This window comes from Pelodiscus sinensis, chromosome 3, assembly GCF_049634645.1.
Source record: "Pelodiscus sinensis isolate JC-2024 chromosome 3, ASM4963464v1, whole genome shotgun sequence".
Classification (NCBI taxonomy): domain Eukaryota; kingdom Metazoa; phylum Chordata; order Testudines; family Trionychidae; genus Pelodiscus; species Pelodiscus sinensis.
In genome coordinates, this window is record NC_134713.1 from 106,489,603 (window position 1) to 106,509,459 (window position 19,857).

Sequence of the window (19,857 nt, forward strand, 5' to 3'; positions counted from 1 at the left end):
CACCCTCTGCGCTGTTGCCTCTGAGAGGCAGCAACGGGTGGGTGAGGAGGGAGGTGGATCTGGTGCTTGTGGGGTGCTTAAAGCCAGCTCCTCATGGGCATTGGCTCCTGCTTCACCGCCCCCCCCCCCCCCACCTCCTCCCTGGCTGCCTCTGATACAGCTCATGTCTTATCCCGTATACCTCTGATACAGAGGCAGCAGGTGTGGGGGTGTGTAGTCCACAAGATTAACCAATAAACCCAAGCTTATTAGTTAATCATGTAGTCAACTACATGTTGGCATCCCTCATTGTTATTAAGAAGGAAGTTTTGGTTTTATAATTAACATTGTGGAAGTTCCTCCCCAAACTTCCTGCTACCATTACTTTGGGATTAATAAAATCATTTGACATGTTTGCCTGGACTATTGTAATATTTATTGTACAATGGTCACTATTTGAAAAATGGAGCAGCAATCTGAGAAATTGTAGACCATTATGTAAATCATTGTTCCTTTTTTGTAATATAGATCTAAATACTTTTCAAGAGGGAGCATTATCTTGTAGTTGAACAGCATGAGTCAAGGAAATCAGATCGCCATTCCTGGTTCTACTTCATGCTGTCTGAATTTAGGCAACCTCTCTTGCTCAAATTTTCCATTTATAAAATGAGAATAAGATAATTGGAGCAAAGTTTAATGTTCACAAAGCATTTCAAGATCCCCTGAATGGAAGGCCCTGAAGAAATTTAGTATATTAGATGATTAACAGTTTATCCCTTGAGTGCATGTACATATCAGTGTTGGTGACTGCAGCAACTTGTTAACATTTAATCTTTTTTTAGTTGAAATAGTTTTATTTAACCTTAGCCCTACTTTCTCTAAATTGGAGGCTTCATGTTCAACATTACAATCTCAATGAAGAAATATTTTTCCTGAACACTCATGTACCTTATTTACATCTCAGAAGCCCCTCTGTATGCATACAGTAATACTGTAGTCAGTATGGCACTCATTCATTATTTTACTTTCCTTTGCTGCCAATAACAAAAGTGTTACTGAGATTTCAAGACTTGATCTCAGAAAGGCACTTGAATGGTGGAGGCCTCTTGGTGACCTCTAATGGAAAGGTCAGAGAACAAATTTAGGAGTTTTTTCCTACTTGGTAGTACGTAAATATTTACCAGATTTCAAATGTCTAATTCAATGGGTATATGGATATTTCTCACCCCTTCCTTTTTTGTAGTACACCAGTGTTTCTTGTTGTATGTTTAATTATAATTGATCTGTGGAACTAACCATTTTGTTGTGATAGCAGTATAATAGCAGCTCAGCAAATTTATGAAATTTCCATGTTCTTATGGATATTTTGCAGTACTATTTCCGGAATGAAAAGTTCTGTGCAGGTTTGGTAGCACTTTGATTCTTCAATACAGAATCAATGGAAGTATTCAGTTCTTAATGAAACCGGAGCATATTATATGTGTAATGTGATGGAGGAAAGATTTTTAGCTAGGAAGACATTTGACACAGAAGGATTCTAAGTAAAGAATAACTTTATATATGATATTGCTGTTGGGATGTTTGCCACCATGCTTTTTGATGGTATATTTCCTGCTTGCTGCCTCAGTTGCTTTACATCTACAGAAGCTTCTTTGGTTTTGCTTATTAGGTGCTTCCTTAGATATTTTTGCTTTTGATTTGAAAAGGCATTGAAGTAATTTTAATAAAAATAGCCCCATTATAAGCTTAAGAGTTAGGTTTCAATTATTAGATCTTGGGCATAGTTTTCAAAAGTGCCTAATGTCTGAGCCTAAGTCCCACTTTAAAAAATGGCTTAGATGCTTTTAAATTTTTTACTCCTTATATAATGTATATTGCTTCACAGAGCATTTCATTTTTTTAAAATTTTGTTTTTAGGTTAAACTGCAAACCTTTTAGTTACGTAAGTGACTAGCTGTGAAGTATGCTGTTTACTTCAGTTACTTTAGTTTACTTTTGTGATTGCGTGTATGACTTTTCAGAGCACTAAGGAAAATGAGGCTAAATCATTTTAGAAACAAAGAACTCAATCACAAGTTAAACATTTTTATTGACTGAACTGGTAATGCGCATGAATGTAAAAATGATAAAAGCAGTTTATAATTTGGTTGGGAGAGATGTAACCATTCTGATGTGAACACTTGTGGGCTGGTTAAGACCAAGTGTCAGAAGTCAGAAGCCTGACGATATAGGAGTTTCTTTATAAGAGGAACAGATTTGTTAAGACATAGTGAAACAGCACTTGAAAACAAATCACTTTATCAAATAAGCAAATATATTCTAGTTTCTCAATTGTGGCTTTGTTCCTTCCTTTATATATAGAGGAACCATCAACTGTTTGTTAGCAGAACAATGCACATTATGTTGAATATTAAATGCTAAACCAATTTGACAGTATTTCTTTAATGAGTGGCAAAAGTATGCAAAAAATCCATTTTCCTGAGGGGGCTTTAGGGTTCTAACAAGGAATATAAAATATTAAAAAGGAATATAAAATCTTCAACATATTATAGAATTGAAAGCATTTAATTTTAGAAAATCTTGGGGTGTAACTCAAAATTCTATGTATTGCATATTAGTCGAAGCTTAAAATGAAGCTAAGTACAAGCCAAAGTATATGTAACACATGATTTTTTTTAATTTATGAATTCATTTATTTTACAATTTATGTTCTTGAACAGATATATTGTAAAAAAGGAGTTGCTTTCATGTTTCTTGTAAACAAATCTATTTTTCTTCTTCTTCAGAAAATGGAATAATCAAATCAGATAAAGTATTTGAAGTAATGTTGGCTACAGACCGTTGCCACTATGCAAAATGCAACCCTTATATGGACTCTCCTCAAGCAATAGGTAAGAGACCATCTATCTAAAACATCTGTTCTTAACAGAATGTGAGTTTGGCGTGTGTGATAAGAATATGAAAGTGTTTATATTTTAAAGAAACGTTTAAAAATGTATATAGGAGCCTTTTTAATTCCTTACAATGAGCTGATCCAGCCTTTTTTAATTTGAAAATTTGGCTTGTGCAGAATATATTGTAGTGCTCTAATTATTATTGTTTTTCATTGTGTTACCAGTTTGACATGATGGCTTTACTGTATAAAACCTTAAACAATTTGGCTCTAGTTACATTAGAGATGTTCTTTCTGTTTGTATAATAGTGCTGTTTATCAGCTGTTGTGGGTACTTGACCTAAAACAATGGTCTCCAGTCTTTTTAAACATGAGATTACTTTTTTTTTATTTAAGTGCAATCCAGGATGTACCTCAAACCCAAACACTGTTGCCCCACCTCCTTCCTGCTCCTTCTCCAAGGCCCTGCCCCTGCTTTCTCCATTCTCTCTTCCTCTCCCATCCTCACTCACATATATCAGGCTGGAGGCAGAGGTTTGGACTGTGGGGGAGGGGGAATGCAGACACTGATCTTGGGTTAAAGGATTTGGAGTGTGGGAGGGGGTTCATTGTGGATGCTTGGGAGGGAGTTTGGGTGCAGGGGGATTTAGGGCTAGGGTGGGGTTTTAAGGTGAAGGGGGGTTTCAGGACTGGGGCTGGGGTTTGGAATGCAGGCTCCAGCTGGGCACTGCTTACCACAGGTGGTTTCTGGGTGGTGATGTAGGGAGCTAAGGCATGCTCACCCCAACCCTAGTCCTCCACCACTCCTGGCAGCAGCCAGCAAATTCCCTCCATCCCTGCCCCACCTCTGCTCTGTGGAGATGGGGTATAGGATGAGGGGAGGGGCACCCTGACATGAGCACCCCTCTCTTCTTCCTGTGCACTGCACAGCAAGCAGAATTCTCCTAAGGGTGGGGAGCACCTCCAGGGCAGGAGCAGCACGGCAGTGCTGAGAGGGGCAGATGAAGTGCCAGCACTTGATAGCCTCCCAGCCACGCCTGTCAGGATTACCTGTCAAAGGTTTGAAGATCTACCAGTAGATCCCAATCTGCTGGTTGGTGATCACTGACCTAAGAGGTTAAATAAGATGGGGCTGCTGGCAGTAGGGATGTTTGACTGTAAATGACTAACCGCTTATTGGTTAGCAGTGTTGGTTACACTCAGTGAAGCCTCCTTCTTGGGAGCCAGGTGGACAAAAGGCTGCCCTCTGTGCTCCCTGGGAGTAGGCTTCACTGAAGTAGGAGAGCCGGGCGGGCAAGAGTTGCCGGGTTTTAGGCTGGCAGGAACTGGTAGCCTCACTTCCCAGAAGGCTTCACTGTGGGCTCTGCAGTATAAAATTAAGCTTTATACTGCAGAGCCCACAGCGTGAGTAACAGTGTAACTTCTGAGATTTTCAGCAGTTACACAGTTGACTTATTATTAGTTTTTTAACATCCATAGCTGGTAGGGCATTTTTCAATGAAGGATCATGAATTCTGGAATTTGCTTGCTCCCATCTAGACCCTTATTTTTTTTTTCTTTTTGAGAAGTCAAAGCTTATTTATTTTTCATTTCTGAAGCTTTCATATTGGTTGATGGTGAAAGATAGTAGTACTTATTGTTGATTAATTCATATTGAACTGCTTGTATATTTGTATACATACACATATGTATATTTGCATATATACAACATACACTGCTTCCTGTGGCTTCCCTTGCCTGCAAACGGCGAACCAGAGCCATTGGGAGCTACAAGGATCTGTGGCTGAGGAGCCAGTAAACACACCGGAGCAGCCAGTTAGCCGTTTTTTCTTGGAGTGCTTGCTCATGTCCATTCCAGTTAGGGTGTGCGTGCACCACATGCATGGATTCCAGAGCTTTTTCCCTTAGCAGTATCCGTTTGGCCAGCCAGGAAACTCCCTGGAATGATGCCGGCATATCGATGCATATATACCCCCTGCTGACCCTCCATCCCCTCAGTTCCTTCTTACCACCCTTGATGGTAGCTGGAGTGCTCAACTAGTTAGTCTATGCTTTAGAGTATATACAGTTCTTAGTTTTGTAGATTAGATTAGTTTAGTAGTGTAAACAGTTTAAAGTTGACCGTTTTTATCGGGGAGTTTTCCCCACATTCTCTCTCCCTCCTCCCCCCCCGGGAGGGGATGCCAGAATCACATAGTTTTAAACCATGTGTGAAGGGCTCTAAACCTATGCCCTGTGGTGATCTGTATGACTCCTGTGTGAAGTGCTTAGGAGAGGGCCATTGCACAGCTGTCAAATTTGCAAGAGCTTCAGGCCGAGAACGAAGTGGGAACATGATTCCTGCCTGAAGCTCATTTTAATGGAGTCCCTGCTTCAGCCAGTAGTGCCGGAAGTGGTACCAGGTGTATGCAGCACTCTGGTTTCTGTGAACCTTCCTCGGCACTGAAACAGATGGCACTGGCAAAACCTTTGACATCAAAACGTTAGTTGCAGTCTCCAACACCATCCAGGAAGAGACAGCACTGGGGAAGATCCTCTACGAAGCATGGTCTTAAAGTGTGCCATGGAGATGGGATTTTAGCTCAACAGCACGTCAGGCTCATGTGTCACATCGGCACTGGTTGAGTTCAGTGTGCACAGAGAGTCCGTCACTGGATGTGGTGATTGCAGAGGTCTAGCAGCCATTGGCTCTGGAAGCATTAAGTGCGGCACACAAGCTCATAGAGTTCACTTAATCTCTGGGACCAGTTATGATCGATGATGATGAACACCAGGCATCTTCATTGGCACCGGACTGCTGGTGTAGTTGCGGGCTCCGGTACAAGCACCAATCCCGGTGCCTATCCTGGCTCCAATACCAGCACCGACGGTGCAGCAACAGCAGCACTCTGTACCAGTACTCGCTTCGGTACTGCTGATACCATCAGCACCGACCAATACGGAAACCTGGGCACCGACCGTATCATCAGCACCATCCCCCATGGTACCACAGGCTCCGGTACCGACTATGATGGGGCCTCATGGAAGGTAGTGTTCCTCGTTGCCATTACATCAGGAGAGTGTCAGAGCTGAGGACCCTCACATCAGAGCCCCCTTATACAGTTTTTTTTGTAGACAGGGTTAGGCTATGTCATTCCACAGGTCATGTCATATTTTCACATGTTCCAGGTCATCCCTATTGTCTTCCCTAAGCCCCACGCAACACTGAGAGAGCAGTCCCTGCAGTCTCTGGATGTGAGGAGGGCCCTAGCTTTCTACATTGATAGGACATGAGAGTTTAGGAGGTCACCACAACTTGTTCTTTCTATAGTAGAAAGAATGAGGGGTTTCCCAGTGTTGGCCCAAAGCTTGTCCTCGTGGATCACTTCCTGTGTCTGAGTATGTTACGTGCTTGGGATGGATGGTGCCCCTGCTTATGGCACACTCCCTGAGGGCACAGGCCTCATCAACAACATTTATCACACAACTGCTGATCCTAGAGATCTGTAGGGCAGCCATGTGATCCTCCATCCATATGTTTACAACCCATTACGCCATTGCACAGCAAGCTTGGGATGATGCAGCCTTTAGTAGGGCTATTTTGCAGTCTGTTGCAGAATAGGGTTCCGACCCCACCTCCTGTGGTACTGCTAAGGAATCACCTAACTGGAATAGACATGAGCAAGCACTCCAAGAAGAACAAACGATTACTTACCTTGTAATTGTTCTTTGAGATGTGTTGCTCATGTCCATTCCAAATTCCACCTACCTTCCCTTTGTCGGAAGACTCTGGCAAGAAGGCACTGAGGGGGTAGACGGCCAGCTGCCGATATGCTGGCACCACTTCAGGGGGCTCCCTGGCTGGTCCAATGGATACTGCTAAGTGAAAAAGCTCTGGAATCTGTGCACACCTAACTGGAATGGACATGAGCAACACATCTCGAACAACAGTTACGAGGTAAGTAACCGTTTTGTTCTCAGAGTGGTTTTGTGTACCACTTTTGAGAAAAACTGATGTATATGTATGCCAGTGGTGGGTAATCTGCAGCCCACATGCAGCTCATTGGGGTTCTGTATGTGGCCTGCAAGACATTTTCTTGCAGGCCACGTTCCATGTGCAGGGTAGCCAGATTACACTGGTCTTTGTCCACGTATGTTTTTTTCTCGGAATTACTGCAGTGACATGCACGTGAAGTGAGGTGCGTGCTGATTGCTCACAACATTGTGAGAGCCATGTACTTCCTCTGCATCCAATTATAGCACTGTTATGATTTAATCTGCATGCCCTGCTAATTTTAGGTATGCAAGTGCAGTTAGCACAAACTATCTATCTTGGGAGATCATCTTGGTTTACAGCAATCTTGTGGCCCACTAAGATGGAGGGCCTCTCATGTGGCCCACTCATTAATCTAGGTTGCCCATCACTAATATATTTTGATTTACAGACATGGTCCCTACATTAGAGAGGTCATAATCTAGTGCAAAAACATGACAATTATGAGCCAAGATTGGAATGTGGGAAATAACAGTGGAAAGGGGAAACATTACTTGTGGGATGTAAAAGTTACATAGGCAGCTTTCATGCAGTATAGCTTTACAAAACTAAAGGTTTATACTAGGGATGCAATGTTTCATACATAAGTTGGATAGGAATGTTACAATACTAACTTGTATCATCAGTAGGTTTACCTCTTCCTTGTTTTACAGGTTTCCAAGCAACTATCAGTGCTCCACACATGGTAAGCATTAGATTTATAACACAGAAGGTTTAGTGAAGATTACTAATAATCTAGTCACTCATTCTAACAACTTTCACTGTATCTATTGGTGGTAGCAATTTCTGGTAATCTTGCCTGTCCTTTTGTCTATAATATGTGAATTCAACCAAGTGGAGTTATTGTGATATATTTAATCTTTTACATAAGAACAGCCATAGTGGGTCAGACCAAAGGTCCATCTAGCCCAGTATCCTGTCTGCGGACAGTGTCCAATACCAGATGCCCCAGACGGAGGGATCACAACAGGTAATCCTCACGTGATCCCTCCCCTGACACGTACCTCTAGAGAAACAGAGGCTACTGTTTCCTATTCATCCTGGCTAATAGCCATTGATGGTCCTAACCTCCATGAATCTATCTAGCTCTCTTTTGAACCCTGTTAAAGTTCTAGCCTTCACTGCATCCTCTGGCAAGGAGTTCCACAGGTTGACACTGTGCTGAGTGAAGAAAAACTTCCTTTTGTTTGTTTTAACCCTGCTGTCTACTAATTTAATTTGGTGACCCCCCCTCCCCCCCTAGTTCTTATGTTGTGGGAATAAGTAAATACATTTTCCTTATTCACTTTTATCATACCAGTCATGATTTTCTAGACCTCTATCATATCCCCCCTTAGTTTCCTCTTTTCTAAGATGAAAAGTCCGAGTCCTTTTAATCTGTCTTCATACGGGACCTGTTCCAAACTCCTAATAATTTTTGTTGCCCTTTTCTGAACCTTTTCCAATGCCAATATACCTTTTTTCAGTTGAGGCGACCACATCTATACAAAGTAATCAAGATGTGGGCATACCATAGTTTTATATAGAGGCAATATGATATTTTCTATTTTACTCTCTATCCCTTTTTTAATGACTCTTAACATACTATTTGCTTTTTTGACTGCCACTGCACACTGAGTGCATGTTCTCAGAGAACTATGCACAATGACTCCAAGATCTCTCCTCTTGAGTAGTTGAAACTAAATTAGTCCCCATCATATTGTCTGTATATATAGTTGGGGTTATTTTTTTTCTATGTGTATTACTTTACATTTATCAACATTAAATTTCATTTGCTGTTTTGTTGCCCAGTCACTTAGTTTGGTGAGATCTTTTTGAAGCTCTTCGCAGTCTGCTTTGGTCTTAACTATCTTAGTGTCTGAAAATTTTGCCACCTCACTGTTTACCCCTTTCTCTAGATCATTTATAAATAAGTTGAATAGTATGGGTTCCAAGACAGACCCTTGGGGGACCCTGCTAGTTATTTCTCTGCACTAGGAAAACTTACCATTTATTCCTACCTTTTGTTTCCTCTCTGTTAACCAGTTATCAATGCATGAAAGGACCTTCCCTCTTATCCTATGACAACTTACTTTACTTAAGAACCTTTGGTGAGGGACCTTGTCAAAGGCTTTCTGGAAATTTTAAGTATACTATATCCACTGGATCCCCCTTGTCCACATGTTTGTTTGACCCCCCTCCCCCAAAGAATTCTAGCAGATTAGTATGGCACGATTTCTCTTTACAGAAACCATGTTGACTTCCCCTAACAAATTATATTCATCCATGTGTCAGACAATTTTATTCTTTACTATAAAGGCAGTCCCCGGGTTACGTACAAGGTAGGGACTGTAGGTTTGTTCTTAAGTTGAATCTGTATGTAAGTCGGAACTGGCGTCCAGATTCAGCCGCTGCTGAAACTGATCAGCAGCTGATTCCAGGAAGCCCGGGGCAGAGCAACTCTGCCTCGGGCTTCCTGTAGTCAGCGCTGGTCAGTTTCAGCAGCGGCTGACTTGGGGACACCTGGGGCAGAGCAGCACCCAAGCTGCTCTGCCCCAGGCGTCCTGATGAAGCCGCTGCTGAAACTGACCAGCAGCGGCTGAATCAGGACGCCTGGGGCAGAGCAGCTGGGGTGCTGCCAGGTTGGTCCAGTAGCGCCCAGAGTGGCGCTGCGGGACCAACCGCCAGCGCCCCAGTTGCTCTACCACACGCGTCCGGAGAAAAGCCTGGTCTGCTGGAGGGGGGGGGGGGGCACACTAGCTGCGGCTCCCCTCCACGCCCCCCCCCCAGCAGACCAGGGAGACGCAGGCGGCGGACAGAGACGCACCGCGGTCCCGCCGCTCGGGTCCTCCGCGGCTTTGCTCCCCATCTGCCTGGTCTGCTGGAGACCAGCAGACCAGGGAGACGGGGAGCAAAGCCTTGGAGGACGCCGGCAGCGGGACAGCCGCGGCGCGTCTGGGCTTTCCCGCTGCCCACGTGCTCCGCGGCTTTGCTTCACGTCTTCCTGGTCTGCTGGGGGGGTTTTACTTCTCACCCCGGAGGACGTGGGTGGCGGGACCGCGGTGCATCTGGGCGTCCCGCCACTCCCATCCTCCGGGGCGAGAAAAACCCCGATGGTAACTATGACATAAGTCGGATCCGCGTAACTCGGGGACTGCCTGTAGTTTCAACTAATTTGCCTGGTACTGACGTTAGATTTATCAGTCTGTAATTTCCAGGATCACCTGGAGAGCTCGTTTTAAATATTGGTGTCAGTTAGCTATCTTCCAATAATTAGATAAGGAAGCTGATTTAAAGGATAGGTTACAAACCACAGTTAAAAGTTCTGCAATTTCCCATTTGAGTTCTTTCAGAACTCTTGGATGAATGCCATCTGGTACTGGTGACTTGTTACTGTTCAGTTTATCAGTTTGTTCCACAACCTCCTCTAATGACACCTCAGTCTGGCACAGTTCCTCAGATTTGTCATCTAAAAAGAATGGCTCAGGTTTGGGAATCTCCCCAATATCCTCAGCCGTGAAGACTGAAGCAAAGAATTCATTTAGCTTCTCCACTATGACTTTATCATCTTTGAGTTCTCCTTTCGCATCTCTATCATCCAAGGGCTCCATTGGTTGTTTAGCCAGCTTCTTGCTTCTGATCTACTGAAAAAACATTTTGCCATTACTTCTTGAGTTTTTGTTCTTCAAACTCCTTTTTGGCTTTTCTAATGATATATTTACACTTAATTTGACAAAGTTTACGATCCTTTCTATTTTCCTTACTAGGATTTGAATAACTTCCGATGTATCTTTTTATCTGTCACTACTTCTTTTACCTGGTTAAGCCAAGCCACGGTGGCACTTTTTTGATTCTCTTACTGTGTTTTTTTAATTTGGGGTATTCATTTAAGTTGGGCCTCTATTATGGTCTTTTTTAATAGTTTCTATGCAAATTGCAGAGATTTTACTTTTGCCACTGTACCTTTTAATTTCTGTTTAACTAGCTTCCTCATTTATGTGTAGTTCCCCTTTCTGAAATTAAATATTAAGAATGAAATTATATTGAGAGATGAGCTCTCTGCTAAATGAGACCCAGACAGTTCATGGATGAGGCTTAATAAGTGAACGTTGGGAGATATTTCAGTGCACTGAAATATCACAGATACTAAACTATTTCCATATCAGTGTTTTCATGTATTTGAAATTAAGAATTAATTGGTCATATTTTGCCCTTTTAGTATTTTGAGAATCAGAGTTTGTGAGAAAGAAGGGCAACATTTTTATAGCTTATGCTCTATTTCATAGAACACTAGAACTGAAAGGGACCTTGAGAGGTCATCATTCCAATCCCCTGCTCTCACGGCAGAACCAAGGACCGTCTAGACTATCCCTGATAGAAGTTTATCTAACCTGCTCTTAAATATCTCCAGAGATGGAGATTCCACAACCTCCCTAAGCAATTTATTTCAGTGTTTAACTATCCTGACAGGAGGTTTTCCCTAATGTCCAACCTAAACTTCCCTTGCTGCAGTTTAAGCCCATTGCTTGTTGTCTTATCCTCAGAGACTAAGGAGAACAATTTTTCTCCCTGCTCCTTGTAGCACTCTTAGGTTCTTGAAAACTTCTATCATGTTGCCTCTCAGACTTCTCTTTTCTAAACTAAACAAGCCCAGTTCTTTAAGTCTTCTCTCATACCTCATGTTCTCTAGACCTTTAATGATTCTTGTTGCTCTTCTCTGGACCTTCTCCAAATCTTTCTTGAAATGTGGTGCCCAGAACTGGACACAGTACTCCAATTGAGGCCTAATCAGCACAGAGTAGAGTGGAAGAATGACTTCTCGTGTCTTGCTCACAACACTCCTGTTAATGCATCCCAGAATCATGTTTGGTTTCTTTGTAACAGTTTCACTATGACCCCTAGATCCCTTTCTGCAGTATTCCTTCCTAGATAGTCAAGACCAATTCTGTATGTATGAAACTGATAGTTCTTTTCTAAGTAGAGTACTTTGTATTTGTCCTTATTAAACTTCATGCTATTTACCTTAGACCATTTCTCCAGTTTGTCCAAATCATTTTGAATTTGTCTTGTCGTAAAATTATTTTTTAGAATTCAAAAGGATAGGGACTAAATTAAACTATCCATTTTGAAAGATTGGCTTTTTATATCTTAAACAAGTTAACATGGCTTTCAGAGAAATGACAACAATAGTAGTTGTTATAGAATCTTAATGTAGATATGTGTTTCTCACACTACTAAACTTACCACTGATGACACATGTCACACGCACAGAGGGTATACAAGATTCTTTAAATAGAACAGTAAGTAGAGTTCAGAATAAGAATCTACTATAACTATATTGATTACCGTTATTTAAGATGTGTATCAGGTATTTCTGAATTCTTAGTGGAACATTAAGCTAGCCTGCATTACAGTAAATCAGTACAGGTTGAACCTCTGTGGTCTGGGACACTCTCTGGCAATATTCCAATAGGACCACAGATGATGTTGGACCAGGAAGCCCAGAGACAGGTAGAGCCAGAAGCCCTGTGTCTCAGGGCTGCCCACAGAGTAGCAGCAAAGGGCAGCAGAGCTATGGCAGCCCCGGGATTGTAGAACCCCGGCAGCCCTGGAACTGCAGAACTCAAGCAACTTGTGAGCAGCAGTGCTCCAGCGGCCCTCAATCCCAGCAGGCCTGGGGCAGTGGAACACTGAAGGACTTGGCAACCCTGGGTCAGTGGATCCCCAGCAGCCCAGGAGTCACTGAGTTCTGGCAGCCCCAGAGCAGTGAAGTCCTGGACGCCCCAGGGTGGGGGAGCTCCAGTGGCCCTGTCAGCCCTGGAACAGCAGATCTCCAGTGGCTCCAGAACACCTTCCCCCTCCTCTCAGGAGTGGAGATCTGGAGGCCTCAGAGATGTGAAGCCCCAACAGCTGTGGGGCAGTGAAGCCCTGGGAGAGGAGTGGAGCCAAATCAGCCAGCAGTGGAGCTGATAAGGGGACCACCTGGTGGGGTCTGCTGATGGACCCTAGAGTCCATCAGCAGAGTGGCTGGAGTTGACCTCCCCTGGTCCAGAAAAATCCCTCATTTGGGGATCAGTCAGGTCCTGAGGATCCTGGACCAGGGAGGTCCAACCTGTATCAGTAATTGCCCTTAGTGATCAGTGTAAATTCACTGAGTCCATATTATTACTCTAGTCCATCACATAAGCAAGTTAGAAAGAAAAATATGCATAAATAGTTTATGTAGCCTATTCCTTTTAGGTTAGTGAAACTGAAGACCTGTGTTGGGTGAAAAAACCCAATATAATGTGCTTTGTATACAGGTTTTTTATCAGTTACACATTCATTGATAAAATTTATTAAACTAACTTTTTTCCAAACTTACCAAAGTTGCTACTCAAATATTTGAGTTGTAATTATAAGCTTCAGCCATTTCCAGTGTTGTAATATTAAGTTGTGATTAAAATACTTTGTTCTTGTCTAAGTCAATAGATTGTTCGGATTTTGTTCTAAAAAATGAAGGCTCTTCTCAAAGGTGATAGAAAAAGGAAAATTCATTAATGTGAAAGTTTTGCAACCTTAAATAGGCTATTTCCCAACAAAGAGTTAGATTTGCTATAAGAAGAATGATTCTATTAGGGCAATCAATAGTAGAAAATCAAGTTATATCCATCAAGGATGGTAGTACTCTGGTACATTCTTTCTTTGTCCACACTAGGGATGCAAAAAGGACTTTTAAAAAGTAATCGTGTAACTGCTAAAAATCCTAGTGGTTACATGGTTAACCGTTTTTGGCTGGTTGGGTCTAGAGAGGGAAGGATACTGCAGGGGTACCCCCTCTGAGCTCTTCAGTGGAAGGCTTATACTGCAGAGCCCGCAATGCAGCCAGCTGCCCAGGAGCAGAGCTAGGAGCCGACTTATCAGCTGGCTCTTGCTGTGCACTGTCTGTCAGTCCTGCTCCTAGGGAGCCAGCTGCTGCCCCAGGCTGCGAAGTCTGCAGTATCAGAGCCCACAGCGTGAGCCGGTTCTGTGGGAACTGGGCTGGGAGCTAGGAATGTAATAGTGTAGTTCATTAATCAATTAACCGATAAGCAAAGCTTATAGGTTAATGCTATGGGCTATATGCATTTCCTCCTTCCCTGCCAGTAAATTTTTTACCAGGCTGGCCAGCAGTGTGGCTCCTACCCCCACTGCAGCTCTGCATTTAAAGAGTTTTAGGAGCCAGGCGGGCAGGCAGCCCAGCTCAGTTCCAGCTCATGCTTAGTCCCAGAGCTCAACCCCAAGAGTGGGACTAGCAGCTGCGAGCTGGCATGTGACTGCAGGGCACAAGAGTTTAACTGCAATGGAAACTGATAAGCTGATGCTTATTGGTTAAATGGTTAAATTCTTACATGTCTAGTCCACATGGATTTCTAAATCCTGGATTTCTGTTCTAAGTAAGTAAGTAACTTCAGCCCTTTGGGAAAGGAGTGTAGGTTTTAGCAACCTCTACTCTAAGCTGTATTGCTGTTGATTCCTGATACAAAGTCAACAGAATCATGAAGCTACTTACAGGTATAGAATAACAGAGCACTTGATTTCCCCCCCCCCCCCCACCATGTTCCTTAATTTCCCATTTTTTGTTCTACCTTTTAAATAAATGCTGCTTTTGTTTTGGGTCATCAGTTTACTATTTAGACTGTTTTTTTCATTGAAGAAAACTAACTTTGCTATTTAACCAACCTCTAAAACTAGTTGCATAATTTTCCTGGGAGTCTGATAGTCTAGGTGAGATGCAGCAATTGCTAAGACTAAATTCAGAGTTGTTACATATTATTGTCCAGAAATTTAGGCGGGGAATGAGGAGGAGTATTTGTTCACTATCAGTATTTCTATAATGGAGTAGAGAAGGGAAAGGACTAAGAAACAGCGGATCCTCCTGTCCTGTACATGGAATCTCAACTCTCAGAGGGTAAATCTGTAGTCTCCCAAAAACCTTCTGCATGAGGGCAAAAACCACTGTAGTTATTCTTTAAGAAGGCTTTTTACAAACATGGAGGAAGCAGCAGAGCTTGCCCTTAGTGCCCCAAACAGAAAATTGGCCTGTGAAAAAAACTGATTAATTTTGAAAGAAACTTATGCATGGGGACTATTCCACCATTTTTCTGATGCATTCAGACCATAATTTAAACTGAGAACATGCTACTATAAATATAAAAATTATCGGTATCTGGAGAAATCTGAAATTCTAAATATCTGTTGTTTTGTAATTGTGATAATACTTGAGCAATAAGGTTTTTACACTCCATGATGATGTAATCTTGAATAAAATTCTTACGATATTGAAGGCCTATTCTATACCAATTGTAGTATAAGTACCTAAATGCAGGACATCTTGGTCATGTTAATGATTGCTTCAGTAGAATCATAGTCTCTTCTGGAGCTTTTCAGGTTGTGATTACTTTTTGGCTTAATTTAAAAAAAATTGGTAGATTTCAGATTTTTTTCATGTATTTGATTGAATTGCATGTGGCCAACTTAAAAATATGGCTTAATGAAACTTCATGTGCCCCAGAGTCTAGTGGCCGCTCAGTTCAGGTACAAAGTGAACTGAAACTGATTGGAGAATTGCCCTGTGTGAGACTCGGGTTAGTATAATACAGGACAAGCTGGCTATGCTGTCTTCTCCGCCTGCTGTGCTTCTGCCTTCTTCCACTGGGCTGAGCTACTTAGTATAAAGGGGAAGAAGGGTGGCAGAACAAGGCTCCACTTTCTCCAGTTTGCTGCTGTTAACATTAGGAACATTATGCCATATATATATATAAAGCTGCACCCTACAGATTTAATTAGAGCTAATCTGAACAAATTCGGGGAGCAGCATTTGGCTTCCTGCAAGCTCCTTCTCTGCTGTACCTGAGCTGTGGATGCAGCAGAAAACTCAGCTCATAAATGAGTCATTATATGAACCTTTTAATTATGAACTTAAAACCAAATTGTAGGGTAATGTTCATGATGAATTTTCCAAAGATGATTGATTTTTTTTTTGTTTGGTCCCAGATTCTTTGCCATATGAGGCCTTGGTTGATACAAGGTGGGGCGTTAGTTGGGTGGCAGCCATCAGGGAGCTCTTCGTGGCTTCCTCATGCTAGCTTTGTGTTGGTGCTATATAGGTTAGAGCAACCTATGGGATGCTTTTTTTGTATTCCAATTGTCAAATAGTTTCCAAGAGACTGCAAGCGGAGGATAGCTGGAACATAGTACTTAAACCATATCCTGTGCCAGCACTACTCCTTTGGATGTTGCAGAATTCTCAATTGGCTACATCTTTCATGGAGTGTTTCAAAGGATCTTGGATGCAGTGTAGATTCTTTACCAATTACTTCATTTTAAAAATGACCATGTGCGACAGACCTAAAGATACTGAAATGGCTATTAGAGGAAATAGTTGAGAACAACATGTGTTAAAGTTGCATGGAAAAGCATGAAAATAATTATCTTGCTGTGGTACAGAAGAACTCTGTTGGTTTCCTGTAGTAACATTGATTTTTCCTGTATTACCTGAAATCTCTGAAAAGGTGACTATGTACTGGTTAAAATGAAGTTTTAAAAGTATATGTGCTCTTTCTCTTTTTTTCCCCAGCATGCATATGCTCTAGAACTACTATACGAACAGTTACATGAAGGAGCCAAAGCCCTTGATGTAGGATCTGGAAGTGGTATTCTTACAGCTTGTTTTTCACGAATGGTGAGCAACCTGTTTTACCACTTGAACGAGAAGAAACTTTTCAATGTTTTTCTGGTTAAATTTAAAAGAAAAAATAGCAACATGAATGTATAATCTCTAAATTTCTAGCATCCTTATCTTATAGTAAACTGGATTATAGTTTTTCTAAGAACTATTGAAATTTACCTACCATGTCAGACAGCTGAACATCTAGATTAATATTCTGTTCTGATAATGGCTAACACCAAATATTTCAGAAAAAGGTGCAGTAAATCTCATAATGGACAACTCGGGAAAAAGTTAAAGAGAAGTTTCTTCGTAACCTCAGTCAGCAGTTTCCTCATTCTGAAGCATGAGGATTTATTACTCCTGGGGGAATTCTGGCCACTGTGCATGTACAGACTTTGTGAGTGGGAAGCAAAGAGAAACCGTAAGAGCATTCTATGCCCCTCCTCAGAAGCATAGGTGCATTGTTTGGGTGTCCAGAGCAGCTGGTGGAGATGTAAATCACTGGGGAGGGAAGTGTGTTGCGGATGTCCCATCCATCAAACCCCTATGCATCTGGACTGCTGCCAAGCTTCACACTGCTGCCCACAAAACTGCCCATCTTTTCTACCTTACCCCACCACTGAGTCTCTCTCACTGCATCTGGAATCCCATACCACTCAGACCCTTCTTCCCAAGCCCCATCCTTCCACACCTAAATATCTCCAGCCCCATGCTGGCCAATGGTCCCTACCCTGCACCAGTCTCAACTAGGGATGTGAAGGACTAGCCGATTAGTTGCTTCCTCCTCTCCTTGCTGCCTCTGTCACATAGAGGCAGCGTGGTGGGGGGGAAGGAGAGGGTACTTCAAAGTGACAGCGCTGCTTGAAGCTTGGGGCCAGACCCTGGACTCCACATGGTGCTGCCACTTTGAAATTCTGCGTGCAGCCCTGGGCCAGCTGGGGTGTCCCCAGGCTGCACGTGGCATTTCAAAGTGACAGTGCCTCACGGAGCCCAGGGTCAGCAGGGAGTCCCCAGCTGACCCCTAAGGCTGTTGCTACACTTCAAAGGCAGAGGCGAATAGTTGATGCAAAATGCATTGACTATTCGATTAGTCAGTTGGTTGATACTTAACATCCTTAGTCTCAACAGTTAGTCCAGGTTAGGTCTGAGTGTACCTCCCCTGCATAGAGCGGTCAGGGTCAAATCAGACTCACTCCCAGAAACTTCCTCCAGTTTTGCTCTCCCTTCTCCCAGTGCTTCTCAGCCATAGGGGGTTCTAAGGGGAGCTGTCCCCTCCTTCTGCCAAACCCCCATTCATCCAGACTCCCTCCCTAGACCCTATGCTAAGATCGTTCCCCTTATACCCGTACTTCCTCCATCCCCATACAATAGGCCCACCACAAATCCCCTACGTACAGCCCCCACTGAGCCCCTCTCAGCTGCACCTGAATCCCTCCACGGAGCCACCCAGACCTCCCTGTTAAGCTCCATCCCCCGCCATCCCCACTGAGCCCCAACTATGTGCACCTGGAATCTCTGCTGAGCTGTTTGTATACAGATTGCCCAATGCAGAATGCTCTCACCACACACCTAGATCCCCTCTACATTTGGATCCTGCTGGGTAGGGTCAGACCTAGAGCAAATGCTACCCGAGGTAAGGAGTGTTTTCGACACCCTCCCTCCAGCTGTTAAAATGTTAGATACCTTACTTTTACTGCAGCTGTAGCCCATATCTTTGCACAGTTTGTATAAATGATGTTTTTAATGATCTAGAACTTGGAAAAGCTGCACTCACTGGTCACTATGGCTGGAAGCGTGAGCTATCCACACATTAGGAAAAGTGTCCTTCAGGTCTGCATCATGAATGAATTGGGGGATCTTCGAGTGGAGAGTGTTTCCTGTGTGGCAAAATAGTATGGGTGGTGTTGTCCAATTCGATATAGAGATCTTTATCTTTGATGGGCAATTATTCCCCAGGTGTCAGTGTCCAGTGATGGTCCATCCAGTTGTTCAAGAGTGTTTCCCTGTCTGCTGGTAGCTTACAAAGGTCATACAAAAAAGTATGGTGCTTTATTTATCTAACTTTTCTTTAGAAAAGTTAAATGTACACCCCAAATTAGATGTATACCCCAACTTAAATGTATACCCCAAATTAAAAAACATAGTAAGAGATCTAAAAGAGAGTCACCGTGGCTTAACCACCATGTAAAAGAAGCAGTGAGGGACAAAAGGGCATCTTTCAAGAAATGGAAGTCTAATCCCAGTGAGATAAATAGAAAGGAACATAAACACTGTCAAATTAAGTGTAAAACTATAATAAAAAAAGCAAAAAAAGATTTTGAGGAACAGCTAGCCAAAAACTCAAAAAACAATAGCAAAATGTTTAAGTACGTTAGAAGCAGGAAGCCTGCTAAAAAGCCTGTGGGTCCCCTAGACAATCGAGATACAAAAGGAGCAATCAAGGATGATAAAGCCATTGCGGAGAAGCTAAATGATTTCTTTGCATCAGTCTTCATGGCTGAGGATGTTGGGGAGATTCCCAAACCTGCACTGTCCTTTGTGGGAAATGAATCTGAGGAACTGTCCTGGATTGAAGTGTCATTAGAGGAGGTTTTGGAACAAATAGAAAAACTTAACGTGAACAAATCACCAGGACCGGATAGCATTCACCCAAAGGGTTCTAAAAGAACTCAAATGGGAAACTGCAGAATTGTTAACTGTGTTTTGTAATCTATCCCTTAAATCGGCTTTTGTACCTACTGACTGGAGGATAGCTAATGTGACACCAATATTTTAAAAGGGCTCTAGAGGCGGTCCCGGCAATTACAGACTGTTTTAAGTCTAACGTCAGTACCGGGAAAATGAGTCGAAACAATAGTGAAGAATAAAATTTTGAGGCACGTAGAAGAACGTAATTTGTTGGACAAAAGTCAACATGGTTTCTGTAAAGGGAAATCGTATCTTACTAATCTATTAGAGTTCTTTAAAGGGGTTAACAAACACGTGGACAAGGGGGAACCAGTGGATATAGGGGTACGTCTACACTACAACGTTAATTCGAACTAATTTAGTTCGAATTAGTTAATTCGAACTAAGCTAATTCGAACTAACGGATCCAGACTAAAAAACTAGTTCGAATTAGCGTTTTGCTAATTCGAACTAGCATGTCCACATTAAGTGGACCCTGAACCAGGCTTAAGGATGGCCGGAAGCAGTGCCAGCAGGGCATCAGAGGAGGACTTAGAGCGTGGAGATGCTGTCTCAGGCTAGCCGAGGGCTGTGCTTAAAGGGTCCCGACCCCCA

The 19,857-nt window shown here is 42.7% G+C and overlaps 1 protein-coding gene across 4 annotated transcripts in view; it reads left to right on the forward strand.

Annotated features, from left to right (window-relative positions):
* The window catches only part of PCMT1 (protein-L-isoaspartate (D-aspartate) O-methyltransferase), a 61,605-nt gene that overhangs the window by 22,088 nt on the left and 19,660 nt on the right, over positions 1-19,857 (forward strand). For all 4 annotated transcript variants that reach the window (XR_012902720.1, XM_075924424.1, XM_075924425.1 and 1 more), the window contains exons 2-4: positions 2,766-2,870; positions 7,559-7,590; positions 16,483-16,587. Coding sequence is in view for 3 of the 4 variants with exons in the window: in XM_075924424.1 (XP_075780539.1) it covers positions 2,766-2,870; positions 7,559-7,590; positions 16,483-16,587 (242 nt within the window). In the remaining variant the exon portion in view is untranslated. The remainder of the gene's footprint in view (positions 1-2,765; positions 2,871-7,558; positions 7,591-16,482; positions 16,588-19,857) is intronic.